The 24,901-nt window shown below is 43.3% G+C and overlaps 1 protein-coding gene across 3 annotated transcripts; it reads right to left on the bottom strand.

Moving 5' to 3' along the window:
- Nucleotides 1–8,328: 8,328 nt before the first annotated feature.
- Nucleotides 8,329–24,068, bottom strand: LOC6553633 (protein single-minded). Of its 3 annotated transcripts, none has more exons than XM_015154626.2 (8): nt 23,854–24,068; nt 13,734–13,928; nt 12,286–12,455; nt 11,760–11,861; nt 11,421–11,588; nt 11,146–11,345; nt 10,170–10,276; nt 8,329–10,083 (listed from the first exon to the last, which is right to left on the bottom strand). In XM_015154626.2, the coding sequence occupies exons 1-8, from the start codon at nt 23,864–23,866 to the stop codon at nt 8,981–8,983; spliced, it is 2,058 nt and encodes a 685-aa protein (XP_015010112.1). In that variant the 5' UTR covers nt 23,867–24,068; the 3' UTR covers nt 8,329–8,980. The 3 variants fall into 3 exon arrangements, with proteins under 3 accessions (XP_015010112.1, XP_015010111.1, XP_001980316.1); XM_015154625.2 differs by lacking the exon at nt 23,854–24,068 and adding an exon at nt 14,033–14,197 and having other exon boundaries at nt 8,379–10,083; nt 11,421–11,612; XM_001980280.3 differs by lacking the exon at nt 23,854–24,068 and adding an exon at nt 14,033–14,197 and having other exon boundaries at nt 8,379–10,083.
- Nucleotides 24,069–24,901: the final 833 nt, after the last annotated feature.

The raw sequence follows: 24,901 nt of genomic DNA, 5'->3' as shown, positions 1-24,901 counted from the left end.
GAAAGACGACTAAAGTTCTTACTTCGCATTTGTACATAGAGCAAGAAGAAACCCACCAGGTTTCTTTCCAATTCAAAGTTATAGCTTTTGTATTATTTATTTTGAAAATACATGAAGGGACTTTGGGTGCGAGGCCAACGAGGCGGGCGCAGTGCAAATATTTAGGAAGCCACTTCGCCACCATTCCGTTGCCACAAAGACTTGATTCCCGCGATCGACGGCGCCACATGGAACTGCTCGTTAGCGGCTCCTGTTTGGCTCCGGGTGCACCATTGTGAGTGCGCAGCCGGGCTCGGCAAACAAAGCGCGGCCGGAATAGGGAGCGCAGATGCCCCACCGCCGCCCAGGGGCAACTAAAAGTGCAGCGGAGTAACAGCATCTGACAGATGTCAGCTGCCATGTTGGCTTTGCAGCTTGTGGCCGCTATTTCGCCAGCATTTGGGCCACCTTGCAACTCGACGCTTCTGCCTCTGCTGGTTTCCGAATCCGGATTCCATCCCAGTGATGGTGGTTTCCAGGGTTGGTGCTCCTTGTTATTCATTCAAATTTGAGTTTGAAATTAAGGCGAATCTTGAGTTTGCCAGTAAGATGCATTGTTCGTAGGAAGTAGGGCACTTAGTGGGATTCAGGCATAAAATTACTGATCAAAAGTAAAGTATTATATTAGTTAGTTGCGGCTACCTGCAGCTCTTTAGCATATATTTTTATTTTTCTTGAAGTTTCACCTTGCCGTAAGGATCCTAAGGATCCCTCGCCATCACTGCCTGTCGCATCTCGCATCCGAATTCAATTGTTTGCGGAGCCTTCATCTTGCATTCTGATTGCGTGGCTTAATTGCATAGCAGCCGCGAACTGGGCCAGATTTGGTTTTGGTTTTGGTTTTGTGTTTGGCCGAAAGGTGAAAGCGAAAGCTGAGTGCGCTTCTATGGAGCCACAGCCAGGACGAAATGAAATTACCGCCAGGCCACAAGGAAAACAGAGTCGAGCTGCGTGTGGCTTCCTTTTCGTCCTGCCAAAACAAAGCAGCGCGCCAAAACGGGGTGGGGAGGGGAAAATGGGAACAGAAAGAGCACGAGAACGGGAAAAGGACTCGGAACAAAGCGGGAAAACAATTTCCAAACAAATAAAACTCACACCTGCGACTTGGGAGCCCGCAAGTGTTCTGGTCATCTGGTTGGCTCTCACAGCGGTTGCCCCGGGCGAAAATGAATTGTTGTAAATCAATTTGTAGCCGACCAGCGGGGCAACAACACTGCGCAATTTCATGGGCATTTTTCAATCTGGGTGGGGGGAAGTGGGCCCTGCCCACTCCTGCCAATTTGTTTGCCCGGCCTACGATTTGCTTTCAGGCATTTCCCGTTAAAAGCGCGGTACAAGCACGTTGCATACTTTTCGGGGCTCTCGACCATGCCCCATTATTACCATCGCTCTATTGACTTGCAATGAAGTGCAAGAACTTCGATAAAAACTAGTTTTCAATGCAAATCATGTCGAGCAACACTGTTTACATAGAGGGAGGGGTTGTTCGTATGGCAGTAAATATCATCAGCAAAGTGCACGTACATACCCAATCGGCTATGATCAAGTATGGAACAAATAAAAATGATTATAATATATAAAAGAACCAATATACCCTGCCTCCCCAAATGCAGGGCATTCGGGCGACTGCATATCCACGCAGAAGTGCCACGAGATGAAAGCGAAAGTGCTGCAAAGGAAACGCCAGGGAATATGTACATGTACGAGTATACCAGTTAGATCCGCACTTCATCCCCCGGCAGGATACATCCCCGCACCCGCTGCAAACAAATCAAAGGGAAATTGTAAACGACAAGTTAATCTCGCTTGAAGTATAACCGGAAGCCATTTTATGACCCAATGGACAAGTGGTGGTCCCTGGAAAGCCTCCTGGGAGATGCACCATTTGCACCGACCTCCACACATTAAACACGACAATTTATTCTGCACATTTGGCTGGAAGTGCTGCAAATTGAATTAAAGTTCAATGAAAGGACGGGGCAAAAGGAGCAGTTTCCTTTGGCCTCGACTGCGGCTTGGAGGCATCTTTCTCAGCCGTTGGCCTTTGTTTCTTGGGAAAAGTCCTATTTCTTTCTGGGCTTTCCTCCTTTTTGTTGTTGCGGCAGCGTTTTTCATGATGTTTGCACATTCGCTCCTTGTACCGCCTCGATTTTGAGTTACAAAGCCAAAATCTCAGCAATCTGGGCCAGGCAACGAAAAAGCTGAAATACCTTTTGCATGCTTCATTGGCGTTGCCTTTCTGCTGAGTGAACATCAAATGGGATTTGTCTGCCGGTCTCCCAACCGCCGGACATATGTGTCTGTATTGGTGCCTGTGTATCTCTGTATCTGTGTATCTCTATCTCTATCTGTGTCTGTGTGCGACTTCCTGTTGCGTAACAGTTCAATGGTGTGTTAAGCACACACCCACATCCCCACATCGCCGCAATCCAATTGATAGATGGCTGTTTATGTGCCAACAGGCAGCACATCTACTTCATCCGAATCCATGACCCACAGTCCGCAAAAATACCCCAGAGAGCCATAGTAGGTGTCGATTCTACTTCGGCCTTCAGTGCAAATGCTGTTGCGGTGCAGCTGCCGCCTGCACTTAGGCAAATTAATCCCCTCAACGATATGATTGTTAACCGCAATCGTAAACGCAGCTCCAACAGCGGCCATTTGACTTCTGCCCCCGACAAAGAATCCTTTCAGCTCGACACACACGAACATCGGGCGATGTCGACGACACCCACAGGAATAATCAGCCTTGAATTGGGTCGAGACACCAACTCACCTGACAAACTAACTCGAACTAGCTCGAACTTCCAATAAAACTGTAGCAGCTGCGACCCAACTAACAAGCGTGATTTTAGCCACCTATCCTAATTTTAATTTCTAAACTGCATCCCAGAATGTCTAATTATAGACACTTTTCAGCTTCAATGTACCAATGTACCCAGTGTGGAGCAATTTGTAAAACTTTCACTTAGAATGCGCCTTAAATCAGCGCAGATCTGCGAGTTTCTAAATCTTCGACTTGGAGTTCGGCAATAAAACGCCTTATTTGCGAGATTGCGTGGGGAATCTGCATGTATATGAGGCATTTTAATCGCATCTCAGCAGCAGTTTCTCGCCGCTCCAGTGCCAATGTATCTCTGTATGCCCACATCTCGCTGTGCCCTGCCATTTATTCGTTTTTTATGTTTTCTGAGCGTCTGCCAGGCGCATAACTCAAAGTGCTCCTGCCTGAGCCCTCGCTGCCGTGCAGATAATGATGCTAAAAGTGTCGCATTCGACGGGGGAAGCAAAAGGCTGGGGCGGACCAGCTCAGGCTCAGGTTCAGGTTCAGGTTCAGGTAAACCCGAAACGCCACACGTGAAGCGGCAGGAATAACATATCGAAAAATAAATTTCATTGAGTGGTGGGAAGCTAAAAAAAAGAAAAGAAAAGAAAAGAGAAAAGAGCCTGGGGGCTGGGGGCTTGGGGCTGGGGAAAGTGAGCAAAGTCAGCGAAATCTGTTCCAATAGCTTTTGTCGAGGCTTCGGGACTTCAGAGCCCGTGGAATGGGTGGAAATGCCTGCCTAAGTCATAAAATCGCGAGAGCAGCTACAAAACATTAACAAGAAGGCAGAGGAGCCATAATGATGTAAAATATATCGCAAGATTTAGGCGACTTTCGGGGAGTCAAGGTCTGTGCGTGTGCTGATAAAAGCGAGATGGCGGGCGAAAATAAAGCCAGCTGGAACAGAATCGAATTGCGAAATGGGTAAAAGTGTTGAGCGCACTTCAAAGTCACAAACAAGTGCATAAAATATCAGCTCGATATTATTCAATTTGCTCTAATAGCCGCGCTTAACTCACCACCCAGCACACATGGCGTATGCGCAACGTTTGGCTGGAGGGGCTCAGGAAAAGATTTGGCCGCACTTAATGGCCAACAAAGAAGTGTATTGATGATGTCGAGCATTTCAACTTCAATGATGCGCGATTTTATGCTCAAGTCTTTTACATAAATTTCGCTCCCTCCCAAAAGCGTTTATGTGTGCACGAAAGGATTTGCCATCCTGCAGGGATATTTTGTCTTCGCGGTGCTTTTAAGTCACTTCTTGTTTTTTTTGGTTTTTTTTTTTTTATATAAAGGCATGGAAGTGCGTACAAACGTTAATACGCCTTTGATATGCGAATCGTATTTTGCCTTTGCCAGCTTTCCTGATTCACATTTATGACACTTACCCATACAATTTCGCTGAAATCCAGGCCTCGGGAATAAACTTTGCATTTATGCAGATCAAGGCGAATTTATTGAAATTTCGGAGTACTTGCCCAATTGATGTGTCATAAATTTGCTCAGATTTTGGCTGTAAATCAGGATTATTGTGAGATTCCAGGAAAATAAACTTGATTTTCGCCCAATAGCACTAAAAAGGTTTAAGACAAGAGCGAACACTTAATCTTAACTTTGGAGTTTCCTTTTAGCTCCCAAGATTATATGGACATACAAACATACGGACAGAAAGACATGGACAGATAAACTCAAACTAACGTGGTTACAAACAATGGCAAAATGTATTGAGACCAAACTCGAACCCTTGCATAAAATTTCAATTATCAAACTCATAACTTGAGCCTGGGTAACCCACAGGGCTGAGACATTTTCGGCAGGCCATAGTTCAGTCCACCCCAATTTGTACAGCTTCGATTTCAGCATTTCCAATTACCATTCGTGGGAAAACAGATAGAACACGTTAAGGCGGTTAACAGGGCCAAGGGTAATTTATTAAGTGATAAATTTTGGGGCATTGCGAAAAATGTCAGGGAAGGTCAATCGGAAAGGGAAAGCGTTCGGGATTTGGCAGGGGAAAGGTTGAAGATCCACGTCACACCCAAAAAACACACTCAATCAGAAGTCCGTCCGTTGTCAACGGAGCGAGAAAGGATGCCGCCTCCAAAAGTTGGCCAAAACGAATCGAAATGAAAATGGCGCACAAAACAAAAGCCGCTCAGAACAAATTACCAGAGTCGTCTTTTCAATGGCTTCGCCTTTCTTGCCTTGCCCAGGACCATTTGGCCATTTGGTCTGGTGTCGTCCATTCCCTTTGCAACTTTTCAGTCTGAACTGTTTGCCAATTGCACTTTTCAACTGGCCCCATTTCGAATGGGATTCCTTTTGGTGTGCTGAAGATGGCCAACGTCCAGTTTTAATGCCACCGTTAGTACTACATGTTGGGTTGCTCCCTGGAGGCGAATGTGTGTACAGCTGCGCCTCACATTCACTCAAGTGAAGGGACCCAATTGGGTTTCTTTGGGGGCGAAATGGCCAAGTAGGCAGTTTTTCAGGGGCCAAGCAGCCCGGCCCATTCGAGCATTTAAACATTCATGTAATGGGCTTGAAATTTCCATTTGGCAGCCGCAAAAACTGCACAGCTGTATGGCCACAATGGATCGTTAGAAGCCAGCCGGACACCTTGGAAGCTTGGCCCGCAATTGGAGTTGATTCCATCCCATATCCCATATTCTGTCCCAATCTGCAGCTGAAACAGCACACACGAATTAAAAATTTAGAGCAGTTTCAGCACAGCTTCCCTTCGCACAACCGCAATGAGTCTTAAGCAGGTAATCCGGACGACTGTGACCCACTACTCCTGGTTATTACTCAGTTAGAGATGAGCAGGCGGATCGGAGTGTCCTGCAGGACAAAGAAATCCCGCTGAGCTTGAGAGACTAAGGATTTAGGGCCAAGAGCCCCGAAATTGGGTCAAAAGAAAATGAGAATGAACAATAAGCAGGAAATGATGCCATTAGGTATTCAGGTACAATTTAAGCAATTATTTTTAGCTCCGCTGGTTTAAGTTGGAATATTCAGTACAAAGGTAGAAGATTCAATTTAATTATGGTGTTTAATATATAATTGCTTACTTAAGATTGAGATTTCTTTATAAGCCCATATTTATTTTTAGAAAATAGTTTGTTCGTTTATTCCCCTGATTAATGCTAAAAGAGGAGAAACTGAATTCGCACTCCTACACCGCCATAGAACTGCCTCATTGAAATTCTGAAAACTATAATATTAAATTGATTTCGTTATAACCTCAGCCGTCATTGGGCGGAGCTGCCATGAATATATTTTGAAAGGATTATGCCACGACCATTGGATTTCATGCTGCATCTCTGGCACCGAGCTCGCATTTCATTTAATTTCAGTATGCCAGTGGCACACACTTTCGGGCTTGCATTAATTTGAAATGCGACCTGGTCGCCACTGGAGAGTCCTTCTCCGACGGCCAGAACAAAAGTGCAAGATCTGACCAAGCTGGCCAGCTAACCAGCTGGCACGTAAGCTCGTTACGAATTTTAAATTGAAATACTTTGCTGCGGCGACAGAGTACTTGTGTTTTTAAAAACCCGAAATTAGGTTTGCATTCTGAAATGCGTCCAATGTTCCCCAAAAACGGGCGCAACTTTCATTATTAAAGCGCCTTTCGGGTTGGTTTGGGGCAAGGCCGAGCACAGCTGCAAGATGGGATGCTCTGGGGCATTGGGGCAGGAGTTGGCACTCGAGTTGGAGTTGCAGGCAACTCCCACGTCCGTTTTTTGCCTCTTACTTTTGTTCATTTTTAATATGACTTCTTTGCCTTCGGGCCATCGCCCCCTTCTCTTTCCCACTCTCTCTATCTTTCTTTCTCTCTTTTGGCCCAGTTGAGTCCGATGTCCTGCGATCTGAGTTCTGAGTCCTGTGAGTCTGTGAGTCTGCGTGCTTCAGCCAGAAAGTTGCGGTTTGCTTGCACTTAAATTATTGCATCGGAGAAAAGTCCTTGAGCCGCAAAGGCATTCGAAAAAGGCTTTTCAGAGGGCATGGCCAGATGGCAATTAAATAATTTGCGGTCTATGTGCTGGCGAGGCGTAAACTTTTCAAAATGCTTCAAGAAATAAATTAGCCAAGGGCCTGCCAACAGAAACACAAAGTGCAAGTGGCCTGGCGATTGAAAAACGCCAATTAGCCCGGCCCAAAAGAGGTCAGGCTTATCTGCAGATAGCACTTCCCAGCAAAAAAGGATGCCTACTCCGTTGGCTCACACAAAATGGCAGGCAATAAATCAATGGTCCTAGCCTAACCTCCCACCCTCCCACACAATCGGGGCCAACTATTTCAGGCCAGGCCAACAACTTGGCCAGAAGCGTTTGGTTCGCCTCGGCTTCACATGTTTATGCTGCACCAGCATTTTGAATTAGGAATAGGCAGCATTTCAGGCATCCTGGGGCTTCGATTCGAATGCTGTGGCTTTGAATGCTAGTAAAATGTGCAGAACAACATACTAATAATGGTATCTAATATATAGTTCAATCCCTTATGCAGCACCATGACCATTGTATATGTAAAATTTAAGAAATTCAAAAGAACGTAATGGTTTGAATTTAAAATTTAAATAACCGTTATCGCTCTAGGCACAGGGTGACTGTGGCAATTGATTTAAAATACTTCCCAACACAGTGGTGAATATACATATTGTAAGGCACACCAAGTTCTGTCCATAGCCCATAGATGGCGCACAACTATGTCCTTTAATCGTATTTAAGATACATCTACGTAGAATATGAGCTGGTGGCAGAATAGGGAACTAAAAAGTGCCCAAAAGTATGCAACGATATATTTGATTTGATAATTTGAATAAAGAATAAGGAAACAGATTAAAGGGCCAAATTTCGAACATACCATTTTATTTGTAAAGCAAGATTACTAAATTAAATAATAACTCTAGAGGCTTCCAGCGGCGCTTATTGAAAAAATCGAACTCCTGCTTTATTTTTATTGTTCACCCACGTTATAATTTCTTTATTCAAATTAGAAAAATTCTCCATAATGACTATGGCAATTGATTTAAAATACTTCATCACACAGTGGTGAATATACATCTTGCAAGGAACACCAAGTTCTGTCCATAGCCCATAGATGGCGAACAACTATGTCCTTTAATCGTATGTAAAATACATCTACGTAGAATATGAGCTGGTTGCAGAATAGGGAACTAAAAAGTGCCCAAAAGTATGCAACGATATATTTGAAATTCAACGAATGTTATTTAAAAAAAACTTGTATAATCCAATTCTAAAGTTGACTTTAAAACGCTATATCTGAAGAACATAAAAGCATATCAATGGATAATTTGAAATAAAGAATAAGGAAAATGATTAAGGGGCTAATTTTTGAAAATAACATTTTATTTGTAAAGCAAGATTACTAAATTAAATAATAACTCTAGAGGCTTCCAGCGGCGCTTATTGAAAAAATTGAAATCCTGCTCTATTTTTATTGTTCACCCACGTAATAATTTGTTTATTCAAATTAGAAAAATTCTCGATAATAATCCATTTTACATTTACAATTATTTACTTGACTTATGAAGATCATATTCGTTATCTGCATAGTGGAGCGGACCCAGCACTATTTACACATTATTGCATAATTATATACATGGATATATATATACGTAGATCCTATATATGCATGATTATGGGGCCAAGTGTATGCGCTTTACGATATAGTTAAGTATAAGTATGTGCAATTCATTTAAGTTAGTTTGTATGAACAGTTTACAATTAGGCCTTACAGCTATTTACTATAGAATTTGTATTTGCTTTTGCATTTGTTAACAAGGATCATTCCGTATTTCTTTCTTTGACTCTTCATCTGCTTGCATTTTGTATCTTCCATTCTTTCTAACTTTACACTGCACAAGTAACGCGAACGCATTCGGGGATGCCTAGGGTATTCAATAAATAAAAGGGCATTGAGGAGGTCTAGAAATTCAGATGGTGTGTGGCTCAGCCACATATTACATTTGGGAACTGAGAACTCAGAGCTGTGTATAACATTGCAACGGATTGGGGGCAGTCGACGTTTTATAAACAACAGTACAGTAGCAGTCAAGGCTCGTCCAACTATTGGTATTTACATTTAGGATCACCAGGTGGCATATTGGTATTGCAGGTGCTGCTGCTCCATCAGATGCTGCTGCTGCTGCTGATGCTGATGCTGCTGCGAACTGTTGTCCGAGAAGTAGCTCAGCTCGAAATTGTGACTCAGATCGCTGTAGGTCGTCTGCGAGGGCGAAGTCTCATTCACAATGGACGCATTTCCGGTGGACAACTGCCTTTCGCTCTCCGAACTGCTCGAGCAGCTATTCGAGTTGGCCGAGAATGGACGTATCATCGAGGTGGCCACATCCACCGTGGCATCGTAGTCGTAGTAGTAGTGATTGTTGTTATTGTAGTACAGGTTGCCGGTGGTCGTATCCGGATATTGCATCTCCGTCGAGTAAACGCCGGAGGACGAGGCCGACGCACTGGATCCGCCGCCCGCACTTGAGGCGGTGCCACCACCCACACTGCTGCTCGAGCTCACCACCAGGTCGTTCAAGGGCGGATAGAGCTGCGTATAGCTCAGGCTATCGTGGTCCATGCTCCCCGACTGCTGTTGCTGCTGCTGCTGCTGTTGCACGTGATGGTGGTGCCACACGCCGTTGTTGTTGTTGCTACTACTACTGTTGTTATTCGTTGGGGGCACGGGCGTAACGGCCGGCTGCAGCGGCAGCTCCGGCTCGAAATAGGGATCCAGCTTGGGACTGGAGCTGAGTGCCAGGCTAACTGGCGTTCCGGGACCCACCGGCAGACCCGTTGCTCCAGCGCACTGTGGCTGCACCACCACCGACTGCTGGGGCACCACCACCACCTGGGCCTGCACCGCTTGTGCCGCCTGTGCCGCTTGTGCCGCCTGTGCCGCTTGTGCCGCCTGGGCCGCTTGAGCCGCCTGAGCCGCCTGTGCCGCCTGTGCCGCTTGAGCCGCCGGTGATATGGGCTCCCGCTTCACAACGCCTGTCTGAATCTCGTTCAGCACCAAGTCTTTCACCTCTCGTTCGCTCAGCACGTAGTTCACGCTCACGATAAACACTTCTCGCGAGGATCGCGAGTTGTGCACCAGGGTCGCGTACGACTGCACCCACACCCAGCCGCCGCCTTTGGTGAGGAAGCGGTAGTACTTGGTGGTCACTTGTCCTTTGTACAGCACTGTTGAAAAACAAATTTGAATAAATGTTTATTACTTTCAGGGAAAACATTGCCGTTTGCACTCAGTGCACAAGGAGTTTACTTACGGATTTGATGGGAGCAGCGCATGGCCATGATGTCCGCGGCGTGGATGTACTGATACAGGGTCTTCTCGATGAGGTCCTGCGGCTCGTATCCGGTTAGCTGCGATACGCTGTGGACAAATAAACAGGCGAAAGGATGAGATTGAGGATGAGGATGAGGATAAGTTTCGAGGTCGAGGGCAGCAGTTTCGCTGGCTTATTTAAACAGTGAATGGTCATTGGTGTTGCCTTTGCTGCTGGCGTGTTTTATTCGGCCGGTTTACTTTCGCCGACTTCCATTCAATTATGCAGGAAAAACAAAAAGAGGCGGCGAAAAAGGGGCTGATTTCCGCTCACCACTTTGGGGTTGTTCGCTGGCAAAGTGCGAGGGCGCCAGAATAGGATGGCAATATGCTGTGGCATCATGAGGGTAATTGAGTGACAATAATGTCAGACAAAGTGGGCTGGTTTTTTGGCCCGCCAGGCACTTACACAGAGTCCTTTCCCCCTCGACACTCACACACACACACACACGCTTGCAGTGACAAAGGAAAATCAAGCTCAAGAGGGAAATGATTTGTTTTTCCTTTTGTCATGTCGCCACCGCCTTGCTTACATTTCCCTTTTCCTACTCAATTCTTTTTTGTTTTCTGCCACTTGGAAAACATTATCTTTTCGGGGGCGTCTGCTGGTACTTTTTATCGTGGTGTAAAAAACGAATTCTGCGGCCCGTTTAAATATTTGCCTAGTGTCGAATATACGGCAAACAGACAAAGGATACTTTCGAGGATTCTTCGAATGCAGTGAGAAAAATTATGTTGTGAAAGCTGCAGCCTACACACACAAAAAGTTGCTTTGATCGGGGGTTTGAAAGTTCGCATTTACTTAAATTTACTTAATTTATAAAAAGGATTGCCATGCCAAGTGATAAAACATATGTAACCCAAGAACCATCCATCTATTTGTGCTTAAGTCAATCGGAAATATTGACTTCGCTTACCGTGCATCGAAGAAGATGAGCTTCATGTCCAGCTTGGCCCGGAACATGAACATGTTCTGGTGCAGCTTGATTTCCGTGATGGCGGATGAAGGCAGCGAGTGACCGACGGCCACCAGGCCGAGATTCTGGATGAGGCTGCCCTGTCCATCGCCGCGATCGGGATAGATGCGAGCCTTCAGATAGCCCGAGCAGTGTATAACCTACAACCAAGTAATCAAATAGTACAAGGATAAGCAATCCGCTTGAAGGAATGGAATGAGTATAGAGTCCTTTACCTTAAATCCGGAGGTGGTGAGGCCCGCGTTCCTTTTGGCCAGGACGCACTTCATGCGCAGGAAGAAGGTCTTCTCGATCTCGATGGTGTGCGATCCGCGATCGTGGTCGTAGGCGGATGGGTGCTGGACGCCATTGGGACTGCCGATGGGCGTGTGCGTCTGGGCGAGCTGTAGGGAGTTGAGAAAGGCGGCCTGTGGCGTGAGTACAAGTCAGAGTAGGATGGATGCATGGCAACGAGAGATGGAGAGAGCGATGGAGAGAGAGAGAGAGAGAAAGAGAGAGCGCAAACATTCACAAATGTTTCAAAGGACCCTGTGGAGAATTCGGGATCTACTCACTGGATGCTGGTTGATGTGCGGATGCAGTGACAAGATGGCGTTCATCTCGTCCTGATCGTAGTTGTGTATGTACTCGAATATTGAGTTGCCCGTAAGCTCAACCTGGTGAAAAACAGAGCATTGGGTTTTTAAATATTAATATGATTTAAACAAAGCATTATGATAAATTATTATGATAAAAGCAAAGCATTCAAATGGTAAAAATTGTACATATTAGCATTATATTTTCATATTTGTTGCGCTTCAACTTTATTTTATCATATACCGAAACATTATACCGCAAATATTAAGTTTGCCAAGTTGATAATATAACTGGAGCTATGTAAGTCTTCTCCAGCAGCACTGAGTGCCAATTAGTTGGCAAATGCAAATGAATCGGCTTTTCCGAAGCCACCACACTTGGGTTTCCTGCACCCAAGCCCATTGACTTGCAAATGCAAGTGGTGGCCAGGATGCGAAAAGGCAAATTCAGGTGGCCCGGCAAATTATGCGCATAAATCAGGACAAGAGATCCAACGACACTCACCTGACTGAGGCCCAAGTGCACGGAGGCCGTTTCCGAGATGTACATGATTTTGCCATCCGGAGCCACCACGAAGATGAATCCGTCCAGCGTCTGCAGCAGATGGGAGCCCAGCTCCTTGATGGTGGCGCCGCGTTGCATGGCGGGCGAGGAGCCCCAGGCTTCGCCAAGACCTGGAAAACATGATTCAGATTTGTGACAGATGCTTGGCAGAAACGTACAAATAATATTTAATGCCTTCATTGAATCTATTAAAACATCGGATATGTTTTCACTAAACTGTTGTGTATAAAATATAGAGTATGAAACATTACAAATTGAGCAGCGCTTTAAATAGCTAATGTAATAAGATCTTGCTACTCAATAAATCTAATTATATATCGCTCCCGATTATGATTTAGTTTCATGTCAAGCTCCCGTTTCTATTGTCTTTTGTCCTGAATTAATTGCTTGTCATCCACTGGAAGTATCTTAATTCGCAGAATTCCCACCAGCGGTGGTTGTGGCATCAGCACACGCCCTACTTGCCACTGCTGACGTCTAAATATTATTCCCAATTAAAGTCATCGAGCGCCGTAGGTGGCCCATTCACAGCCCACCATTCCACCCACTGGCCCACCCCCGATTTTCCCTCAGTTCGCACCATACACACTCGTATATATACTACATACATTGTGAGGTATATAATAGCATTGGCACTTCCTTGGCCCGTCCGGATCTCGTTGTTTGTTGCCTATTATTAAAATAATTATTTCAATAAAGGCAGAAAAGAAAAGCACAAAACGGTGCGGCAACAATGGGAGCTACAACCAACCAACCGCCCACCCACCCACTTCTCGAGCAACCCTCTTTGTCAGCAGAAAATCTCAGTGGCGCACACTCACATGGGCGGTGGGGAAAAGTTGGGAAATTTTCTGGGGGTGGATGGGGGTCAGTTCGGTTTTCCAGTGCGGCTCTCGCTGCTCGTTCCTCGCTGCTCTTTGAGTGAAACAACAGCCGCCATTGTGTTTCGGCCAACCCCAACCAGTCGCCCACTTCATCCTGCCTGCTGTTTATTGTCTGCCCATTGTTGAGTGCTATTTCCCTGTTTCCCGTTTCCCTGTTTCCTTGTTTCCCTGGCCGATTGTCGCCAACATATGCTTTAAACAAACATAGCCGTTTAAACTTGAAAACTTCGCAGCGCGAAGTGGATTGAAATAAAATCATTGCAAGTACATTGGAGTTAAAGGGAAAACAAAGGAGCATGTCCTGCTGTGAGGATATGTCGAGCCTGGATTATAATGAGCGTGTCGGTCGCGTGGCTGTCAAACATTCCGCATCATTTACCATAGCCACAAGGCGCATTTCACACGAGATGAAAAGCCAACAGCGGCGACAAATTGAGCGCCAATCAAGTGAGTTTTCCTCAGCAGCACGGCGACGAATATAGGCGATTTTCCGTATCAACTTACCATCGGGAAAGACTTGGCGCATTTTCAAATACGATGTGGTCAGCCGGATGACGGAGGCCTTGTCCAGTTGCGAAGTAATCGCCGCTGGCAGCGGCAGTAATTTGGCCAATTCGCAGAATTCCGTGTTTTCCTTTTCACGTCGCGTGCGTGCCGCATTTTTGCTTTTCTCCTTCATGGCACACGTTTTGGCTATATCTGCAAAAGTCGAAATAACCAAAAAGCATATTCAGTAAAATAAGGCAAAGTTGGTAAAAAAAAAACTAAAGTCGTATATTCCGTTGCCAAAAACCACAACCGACCGTGTAATCTGCTCTCATAGCAATCCTTGCGCACTCGCCGATGGTTTGTCATGTTGAAAATAAAAATATCCTTCTCTATATATAAATATCCTGTTTTGAAACTGTTGCGAGCACTTCCTTAGCACTTGCTCATGTCCCTGCAATCACCTGTTTGCAACTGAGCCGCCTTCCACCAGGACGAGCAGTTTTAACAGTTTCCCAACCGATCCCGAAAAGGATCTGCTACCTGATCCTGGGAAAACAACCTGCCATTGGCTGCACTGCATTTTACCTGTTTATCCGGGGCAATTGACTTTTTGCAATGTTACTAATTTGCCCAGATCCTTTTTGCTGAATGGCGAAACGCAAATAGCTGCCATCTCACTCGAAGTGACTCCTGCATTCAACAGGTTGGCCTTTGCCGACCGCAGGAGTTTCACTTATATCTATATACACATATACATATATTCCGGTGTCTGTGTGAGCACATAGATAATACTCAAATGATGTCCCACGCACACTGCCACACAAACCGAGAGTTTAGGAGGTGGCGACATCTATGTGCACCATACACTCACACTCACATCCACTTCCACTTCCAGGATGTGGATGACCCACAGCCAGAATCCGACCATTGATAGTTTTCGAACGTGATTTTGGCGCAGTTTTGGCCAAATCTAAGCCATTGGGACTCCTGCTGCTTTATTTTCCATTGAGTTACTTTTCCTGACACTTTTAAAGAACTTGGCCATTTACCCAAATGTACCGAATGGCTGGAATTCGCACGTAGATACAAGTTTATTGACATAGGTCACGTATCTTAATGTTTTTAGGTTTGCCGCCAATTTGCCCTCAATTGCACTGCAAAAATGTTAGCTATGCAAGTCAATCCGACGCCTTTTAAGCTCATGTTGAAAAGTTGAAGGAGTCAATGCCACATAATAGTCAAAAGAGTGTAACATTAGTTTACAAATGAAATCAAAAACTGCAACAAAAGCTCTCCTTTGTATTGCTGGTGCTTGGCATCCATTCACCATCAAGAAATGAAACATTTGTCAAAAGTCAGAGATTGAGGGAATTGTCGACATCCGTTACGCATTCGCAGGAGCAACAGATTTGCCCAACGATCGTAATCCTAAAGAGTATTCCGCGCTAATCCGCAACGCAAATGTGCCAACATGCACGGCTGAAGTGAGGTTGCTTCCTTTCCTCTGCGGAAAAGTGGAAATGCCAGGGGAAATAGGGGAAAACAGACCCGTTCCCATTTAGGCCGCGATTGCCATAAATGACTCGACTCGCGGACAAAATGCGGACAGGAGTCGGCCAGAGGGTTGAGTATCATATGCCGGCAAATCCGTTTAATAGGATAGTTTACGAGCCGTAAGTGGGTCAAAATTATTCAGGATATAAGCTATAATTCCCCGCGAGCATTACAGCATTTCATATAGCCATAAATACAGGAATATGCCAATGATATATCATCGTTTGTTTCCATAATTTCAGTCCTGGATATGGGAATCAAAGAAAAACGATGCTGCTAAGTATGAAATGTAGACATCTTTAATTCTTTTGATCTTATGATCTGATGCTCCTAGTATTATAGATATTAAATGAAGTAAATATATTAATACCGAACTTTCTTTTAATAAATTAATTTGAAACAAGCCTAAAATAAATTCCCTTTCGAAAGTTTTTGTACAACTATACAAATAAATCCTCAGGCGAGGAAAGTTCCTCTTTCAAGCCACACAAATTCAATTTGCCAGCACTTTAACGATCTTTTCCCGGAAAGCGGATAAAAGTGCGACTCATGCCCCGAATGGCAACTCAATGAACCGGATCTCAAGCCGAGTCCCAGCCCGTTCAACCAACTTGACCTTAATCTGGTTACAGGCAAACAGCAGACTGACAACAAATGGCTAAAAGTTTAAAAATAAAGTCAACACAAATATTCACACTGAACTTGAACTAGAAAGTGCCGCATGGTGATGGCAGTGGGTGATGGATGGTGTGGCATGGGAACAGGTAGGATGTGGAAGATTCCCACGCAGCGGAAACTAGAGAGTCCATAAAGCAATTAACAGGACACTGGACGCTGGTCCGATGCTAATGTGGGTGTTGCGGGCGAGGCGCAACAGCGCCTGCATCCTATATCCTATGTCCTGCAACCGATGACCGATCCTGCTGCTCGCTTCCCATCAGGCCGATCCACAGGTATGGATATGCTAAAGACCCGATGCTCGCAGCCACGTTCTCACGCTAGCGCATCGCCAGGCGGGAATTTCCAATCGGCCAATTGATAACCAGTCGGGGAAAAACGGCCAAAAGAGCAGCACATGTCCTGGAAGTGTGAGAAACTTGCGAGCCGGCCAGTCTTACCTGCCACTCCTGCCGGCACCTCACCGAGATGGCCACACATTCCCGAGCTGTCCTATCAGGTGGGAAGCTGTGGCCGTGGCCGTGGCAAGCGGAAAATCGCCATACGCTGTAAATGTGCGTCACATATGCCGGGGCCACGACGATAAGAGCTCTGCTCCTGTTCACGCCAAAATGTTGCAGCACTCGAAAAATTATTCTAGTTGAATGTAAGGTAGGTTCAACCATAACCTTCTAGGACTTTGATTTGGTGAACACTTCATAGCAATTGGTTCAATGAACATCATGAACATCGCCATTAAGCAGAATATTCTTGATAGAATCTAAGAATCATGCTGTTTCATTTGGGAAATACAAAGTTTAATCAAATCATGACAAGTTTTCAATAGCTGAGAGAAGCTGAGCCACTGCATTCGGTATTTCCCAGACAAAATATTCCTCATGCTAAGACAATAAAATCAACTGAAATGGCACCGCATAAGGCACATTATATATGGAAATGGAATATTTTCAAATTACTTAAGTCCCATAACCTTTTTCTCAGTGCACCTTTTCCACCCACCACCCACATTTGCGGTCCCTTGCTCTTTTTCCCGAGTGTTTTCCCAACGCACATGAAGTTTTTATCTTGAAACAACAGTCGGCGGCGCGTCGCTGAAGGGGCAACCTCCCTCGGAATGGGTGGCAAATTTTAATGCTCAGCTCGCGCTTAATTTTCGGATTAAAACCCGTAAAGCAAACAGCGGCTAAGGACACCACCAGGCCAGACCAACTGGATGTGGATACGGACTCGCATCCGGACTGGTTGCCTCCGTATCCGTACATTAACCCAATTTCAATATGCTTTTTGATTTGTTTGCGCGGCACTTTAACATTATCAAACAAAAGTTTATGCAATCCGAGGGGTGTGTGTGTGAGTGTGTGTGGGGTGTTCCGAGGGTGTTGGGCGTGTGTTTTTAATTGCCTGCAATAACAAGTAACGACGGTCACAGCAACAACACCAGCCAAAATCTCGGAAACGAGGCAACAAAGCGTTGGCTTTGTTTTTGGTCGCCCAAATCCGCTAATTGCGCACAGTTGTCGCTGCTTTTGCCCCCGTTAAGTTGGCAATTGGCCCTTTTATGGCGCTCTAAATTATGCAAGGAACGGCCTATTGATTAGCATAATGGTTTATGAGCAAGGAATTAAGCAAAGATTGCGAGCGGATCCCCAGACTCGGCGAAATAATCGTCTTTTGTCGCTTGAGCATCAAAAGATATTTACAAGAACTCAAGCTTTAAATTGAGTTTAAGTCATTACTTTCGTGTCTTTCCACCCTTAAAAATGAATTTAATATTATTTTTAAAAATAGCATTTAAATAATATGAGAGAGTGGAGGAAAAATATTTATAATCAAGAGCTTAAATCAAATAAACTATAGAAACAGCTTTCGTTCAGGCAAAATCTGTGAATATTGCAGAACATCGAAAAGAAAAATGGTATAAAATAAATTAATTACAATCGAAATATCTGAAGCTTCCTAAAATGCCTAATTAAATAAATTGTGTATTTGTTCCCTTAAATCACTAGAAAAAACGTGCTATTTGCACAATTTAATTTTCAAATTATATAGGTGTAAATGAGTGCAGATTTTAAAATGGCGTGCAAAAACCAACAAAATAAATATTAGTCGAGCAAATGCTAGTTTAAACAGCAAATGCGAATGTTGTGCTTTTGTTTGTAAATCGAATATGCATTTTATTTAACATTAATCGGGCAAATTGTTTTGCATGAACTTAACCGTAAATCAGAAATAAAACACAACCAAGGCAAACAGTTGGGGAAATTGGGGAGCAGCGAAGTGAAAGCAAATAAAACGCAGCCAAATCGATCCGCCCGACCGAAGCCATAATCGTAATAATAATCAACCAGCACATCATAATCACTGCTTTCATTACACTATATTTTCAAAAATAATTATGCATGTATTTTATTCGTGTTTGTATTTGTATTTGCTCAACAAACATAAACGAGAGCTGCCGCCTCCAGTTTGGAATTATTTGGGGCTTTTTGGGGGGAAAAGTGAAGTGGATGGGGGCGTACAAATAGCCAGGGCAAATACGCAAAGCGATGAGGCGTTCAAAATGCGAAAGTAAACTTTCGAATGGAATACAAAAAAAATATATATACATATGTACAACAACAACAGAGGAGCAACAAATACGGCAGCAACGAAATGTGTACCAGGAGCAGCCAAGCTATAAATACGGAAAATCTCGGAAATATCACGTAAAATCGATCAACAATACAAACTTGCAACCAAATGGCCGATGGGCCCCATAGGCCATAGAACAATACGAAAACCAACAATCCCCCAGCTCTCGGAAAATCAAACAAGTCAAAATGTATTGCACAGCAGCACACTACCAACTTCCAAGGGTCAAATCGATAATCATAATTTGAGGCCCCGACTTTGTACACACCACATACGTGTATGTATGGCACAGTATGAGTATGGTGTGGTATACTCGTATGTACACATGTCTGACCTCACCTACGCGTAAATACCCAAACACCTCCATTATCACTTGCTCTCCAAGGTGCAGCCAGTCCAGTGGAGTCCACTCCATTCCCTCGGAATCGGAATCGGAATCAGAATCGAAGTCGCAGCTGGACTTCCAACCGAACCGCCGTCTGTTGTTGTCATTGTCGGTCGTCGGACGTACGTGATGTTCACCATAAATTTGAATTTGATTTCGAGTTTGCTCCAAAACACCAGCAGCAGTGGAACAACAATGAGTCCGGACGAACCTGGAAACCGGCTACCTTCGCTGATGGTGGACACTGAGCAAATATCGACGGTAGGTGTGTTTCCGGCAAATAGACCAACATGAAAGGAGTGTAAACACGGTACACACATAAGCCCACCAAGTGGAGCGGGGAATTCGGGTGACAAGTTGCGAGCAAATTGGCTTGAGAAATATTCAAGGCGAAAGGGTTAGGATACTACTTAACTACTAAACTGCTACTACCACTACCATCATTATCGCTTTAAACCCCCATTTTGGCCAAAGAATGCATGGCTCTTTTAATATTTAACATTACCTCAAGTGAATCAATCAAAATTCAATGAATTATAAAAATAAATAAGTAATAACATTTACACAAAAAAAGTAGCTTCCGTCACTTATAAACTTCTGGGAATTGTCGTTCCGCCATTGCGCTATTAATGACAGTAATAAAATCACATCGAAATGGTTCGGAAGCCAATCTACTGCGTATTCATTTAGCAGTTGACGATACCAATTTTCCGCTGCCATAAAAAATGCAAAAACAAAAAACGGCGGCAATAAAAAAGAACAACAACAAAAGCAACTACTGCTACAACTACAACAGAAACACTATGGTTCAGTCTTACGCTTTGGTGTAAAATGAAACAAAAGTATGGTTGGAGAAAAATCAATACAAAGTCACGTTTTAGAGAAAATCACGTTTCATTAGATACCTATGGGTATACACAAAAGCGACTGCATATATATAGCAATATATATACCGACAAGGCATTAACATTCCATTGTGGAATCGTTTTATGTAAGCAAAAAATATAGTTTACAATTAATTGAATTACTTCTAAAAACAATTTTTGAATTTCAAATGCGAATGTTAAGTGAAATGGAGCAAATTGAATGTCTCTATTAGGAAAATACATAAGCACCGTTATATACAGATTGCTTATGAGTACATACTTTTTATTTCCCAGCGGCAAGCTCACGTTGAAATTTACGACAGTTTAATATCAAGGCTAATGCCTAAAAATAGTTGAAGTAATGATATTTGAGGGATGATTGGCGGGAGAAACCGAGACTGCTCCCCCAAAATTAAGTCCCCAAAGAATAGTAGGTGCTAAAGACCTTCTAAGACCGGGTCTGCCCAAAAATAGTGTTGAAATGGGGGGATTTTTGTGTTTTCACCTAGGGCTTAAGTGACTTTATGAAGCGTTTCATTTTAGATGATAAACTGATGTTAAAGTAATTGGCCCATAAGTTAATCTTTTTGGTAAAAATATTTTGGTCACGAGATTACAAAGAGCTCAAGAATATTGAGATTTCTTATATCTTTTTATATATGGCATTCATTTAAATGTTTTGATAAAAAATAAATAAACTGTAAAAAAGATTTTTTTGTTCAAAAATTAATCTTTTGATCTTTATCTCTTGAGGAACATGAAATCGGAACAAAACCCTATTTCTCATTGTTAAACAAGTTCGAGTGCACTTTTCCTATATAGTGTTATAGAGTAACTATCTATTCCTAGCTCGTATTAGCATAAAGAGTTGCAGGAATCTTCACATTTGCTTTGCTTAAAAACGGTTACACTATCAAAGTTGACGTGTTCGTTTGTACAGCGCAGCAAAATTACAGCATTAAGCGGATTTCCTCACTAGAAGTCAAGCACGCACACACACACACAGGACGGCACCCACACTAACACCCAAGATAAACACTCACCGATGGCGAGGAGCAAGAAGAGGGAGCAGAACAAACACCCCCAGAGAAAAGACAAACCCACCAACGTGCAACATACACAGAACATTCATCAACAAAAAATGTACGAGACAAAAGAATTTAAAAAGCATAAAATCCTAGACGAGACCAGAAATACGACAAACGAGCACAGGAAACAATCCAAGGCACACGGCACTCACACTGGCAAACAAACACACTCATACACACATACACAAACGGGGGAAACAGCAATACAGCATTAAGAGCGCAAGAAAATGGTGTCTCAGTCCCATTCCCAATTCCATATCGACTCCCATTCCCCAGGTAGCATTTTAAAGGCATTAGAAGCGAAGCACAGTGGTGCAAGCGCTCTCGAACATGGCATCAAAATAGATGAGCCCAAAGGTCGCTGACACTTGAGCGGGTGGGGATTGTCTTCTGGTAGAGCATTATTTTCATGGGGATACAGTTCTCATAGATAAATAAATAAATAAAGCGCCCACTTATCAATTAATTTTTATCTTGATCATGTGGCTGCATTTTGGGAGTGTCATAATATGCCCAGAATAATTGTGGTCTTGAAAAGATAGGAAATGTTCTCTAAAGGGATTTATTCTAGTCTCTAAAAGAATTCAGAAAAAGGTATTTCACTTTAGTAGTGTTAGGGGTATTATATTGGGTCACCTCAGTTGAAAAGTATGCTACACAGAATATCTTCTAAAAAACACTAAGGATACATTACTGGATCTTCCTAATTACTTACTACTCTTAAATCAAGGTCAAAATGTAGTTGTATAAATTTATATAATATTAATAAGGAAATAACTTCAAAACGAACTGACAATATTTTTTTTCAACTAGTCGTGTACGCAAGATGGATATTCAGCACTAATTATGCATATAGCCTTTGTGCTCTTTGAACAGAAAACTTTCAGTTAAAGATTAACAATAACTGTGATAACTCGGACAATGATGGTGTTTTAGTGCAGTGTTGGAGATGTTTTACTATCTGTGTTGAAATACACAATACGCAGATCATTTCAAGCAAAAAAAACTCAGCAGATGGTTGAACGTCTGCGAACCAAGCCTTTATAGCCATCGAATTAAACAACTTTAAATATGTATATATTAGACAAATTAAATGACACTGTGCGTGGTTCATTCACCGACCACTGCAATACGGCTGCGCTGCTTTTGTGGCTGTTTCAAATGCTGTTGTTCAGTGTAACAGACCTTTAGGACCGAAAGAGGGGGAGCGGAAAACGGGTTCCACAACTTACACACACACACACTCGCGCACTGGAAACAACCACCCTCTGAGGCAAACAACAACAGTGCGCGCAAGCGAGAGCGGAAGAAGAAGAAGAGCGGCGAGCATTACACAAATACACGCAAACACACACAGAAACGCACGGGCAAACAAGCAGGCAACAACATTTTCTCATTGGCTGACTTGGCCTGGAAACTGGAACTGGCATTGGTGTGAGTGCGTGCGTAATACGTACGTTTACGCTGGTGTTTGTATTTCAGTTTGAGTTCGTATCGCGCCACCGCTCCGCCCACACACACAGTGGCACATAATTGTTGTGTTTGTGTTGTGTTTGTATTGTGTGTGCCTGTCTGGCAACGCCTTAATAATTGTTATTTGAGTTTCATTTTGTTTTCGATGCTTGTGTGGGTGTTTCCATCTGCGAGTGCGAGTGTGTGTGTGAGTGCGCGCTGTCTGTGTGTGGGCTGTTACACTCCATTAGCGAACATTTCTGGCATTCGAGTTTTAAGCTTTCTCCTTTTCATATTTCTTTCTTTTTTAAGCATTTTTGTTAGACCTTCCCTGTGCGCATCTACATGCGCATATTGGGCACTTCCGCTTGTCAAAATTCAATGTCAGTATTGTCACTTCCGGTTCTATTGGCGTTAGCTTCTCTGTGTGTGGGTAAGAGAGACAGAGAAGGAGAGAGAGAGATGCCCTTTACATGGACGCCATTTTTGTTCGCTTCTTTCCTAAACAACTCGTAAACATTTGAATTTACCCTTTGAAATGCTCAACATTTTTATGCTGCCATAAAAACGTAAAAGGAAATTAATTCTTTTATCTAAATCGGGATCCATAAATATGTACTTAACGAAACTAATTAAATGTGACAAACATATAAAATTGTAATGGCAACATAATTTGAAGTCTTAAATCACGCAGTGATTTCATTGTAGCCAAAAAAGATTTCATTTATTTTAACAAAGTTTTCTGTTTTTTTTTTTGTTGAAGGGTGCTCTTTTAAATTTAAGAAATGCATTTCCAATTATCTGTTTCAAAAATTTCAAAAAGATCTCTAGTTGCCTGTAGCCTCGCTGAAATTTAATATGTTGCAGTTGCGATTCCAAATGAACGTTGCCACAAAACGAGGCAGTTGCCCCAACAACAACGTCGCAACAACCTCCGCTGCCCCCTCATCACTCCTGTCGCCTGGGCAGACAAAACAAATCATTTTCGGTGGCTACCGTATGCAAACAAAAAAAAAACAAAAAATGGAAAAACAACAAAGTCAAAAAACAAGAATTCCGAGACGCAGTAAAAACAAACACAGTGCAGCTGCAGCGCACAATAAAAAATACTTTTCAAATGTTGAACCAACAAATTAGGTAAAATGGAATTTTTTAAAAGTCTTAAAGTTTTGTTCTTAGGAAGTTTTTGTTTAGTTAGTTTCTATGTTTCTTTTAAATCAAAATTGTGAAAATGATGGGAAAAGGTTTAAGTTGTAAAATATCCTTTAGCTAACTACTATTTCGTTTTAATTTGAACATCAAACTAACACTTCTTATGTAAATATTTAATTACTGAGAAACTAATTTAGTTATTTATTTAATAAGCACACAATAATAATATTTTTAGGCACTACTTAGTCCTTTGGCAAGATATATAAAAAATAGGTCGAGTAAAATTTCTTCGAGTGCAGCACGGTTTAATTCCTTTGGATAATGATTACTTTTTGGATCCATCTCATAAGCGGTCTGCCGGGAGTGCAGGCTGCATCGCTTGAGGGATTCGCTGGCCAAGATGAAGTTGCAAGGGTCCGCGAAATCGTAAATTATGCCACATAAACCGTCGCGCGCGACAATGGGCGGTCAAAAAAAAACAAGACGACACAACAACGACGACGACGACTTGGTCACTGGGTGCAGTGCGACTTGATCCAACACTAAGCTGACCGCAACTAAAACGCTCCAACCGTCGACGGTGACGCCGCTGCCCAGCGACCGCTCCGCTCAGCTTTTTGCAGCGGGCTTACTGGGTTGTGGGTTCTGGGTTCTAGCCGCTCCGCCGTAGATGGCTTTCGATCGGAGAGCTTGAGCCGGAGCTCTGGAGCGGAGCAGAGCGGAGCGGATCGGAGGTTCCAATGTCGCCTTCGCCGGGGACAATGTCACATGCTGGGTGAAAATAAACAAACAATAGCCAACAAGCGACCATGACTTGTGCGGCGTTAGCAAAAAGTGTTGCATTTCACCCGAATCGCTGTGACTTTACTTTCTTCGCGACTTTTGCTGAGCTCAGTTGAATCGGAGGGCGACGCCAGTTATGATAAATGTTATCCAAGCCCACATTTGACCCCTGAATCAGATATTACTGTGCATAAGCAGGGTCTGATCAGCACGACATTAACCCACTGCGAGCCAGATTCAGTCACTCGAATTTACTATTTACTATTTGTTATTAATATATTAAATCTTCTTTAACAACATATAGCTCTACATTTATAAGATAAAATGCTCCGAAATAAATTTAATAAGTAAGTTATAAAATTGTAAAGAATGTTCTAAACAATCCTAAAAGTTATAATCCTAGTGCCTCGTTCAGAGATTTGTTATTGTAAAAACAATCAAAAAATGTCCAAACAAATACTTTTTATAAAAGCGCAATATAATATTATTTAGATATACGATTAAGTCCAATCAGATCCGATATTAAAGGCAAGTTTGTCATAATTTGCTGTCATCGTATCGCATTTTGGACTTTACGCGATTCATTCATTGATC

The sequence above is a fragment of the Drosophila erecta genome, unplaced genomic scaffold (genome assembly GCF_003286155.1).
Source record: "Drosophila erecta strain 14021-0224.00,06,07 unplaced genomic scaffold, DereRS2 tig00000000-arrow-pilon, whole genome shotgun sequence".
NCBI classification, from domain to species: Eukaryota; Metazoa; Arthropoda; class Insecta; order Diptera; family Drosophilidae; genus Drosophila; species Drosophila erecta.
This window is presented reverse-complemented; position numbering and strand designations above follow the sequence as displayed.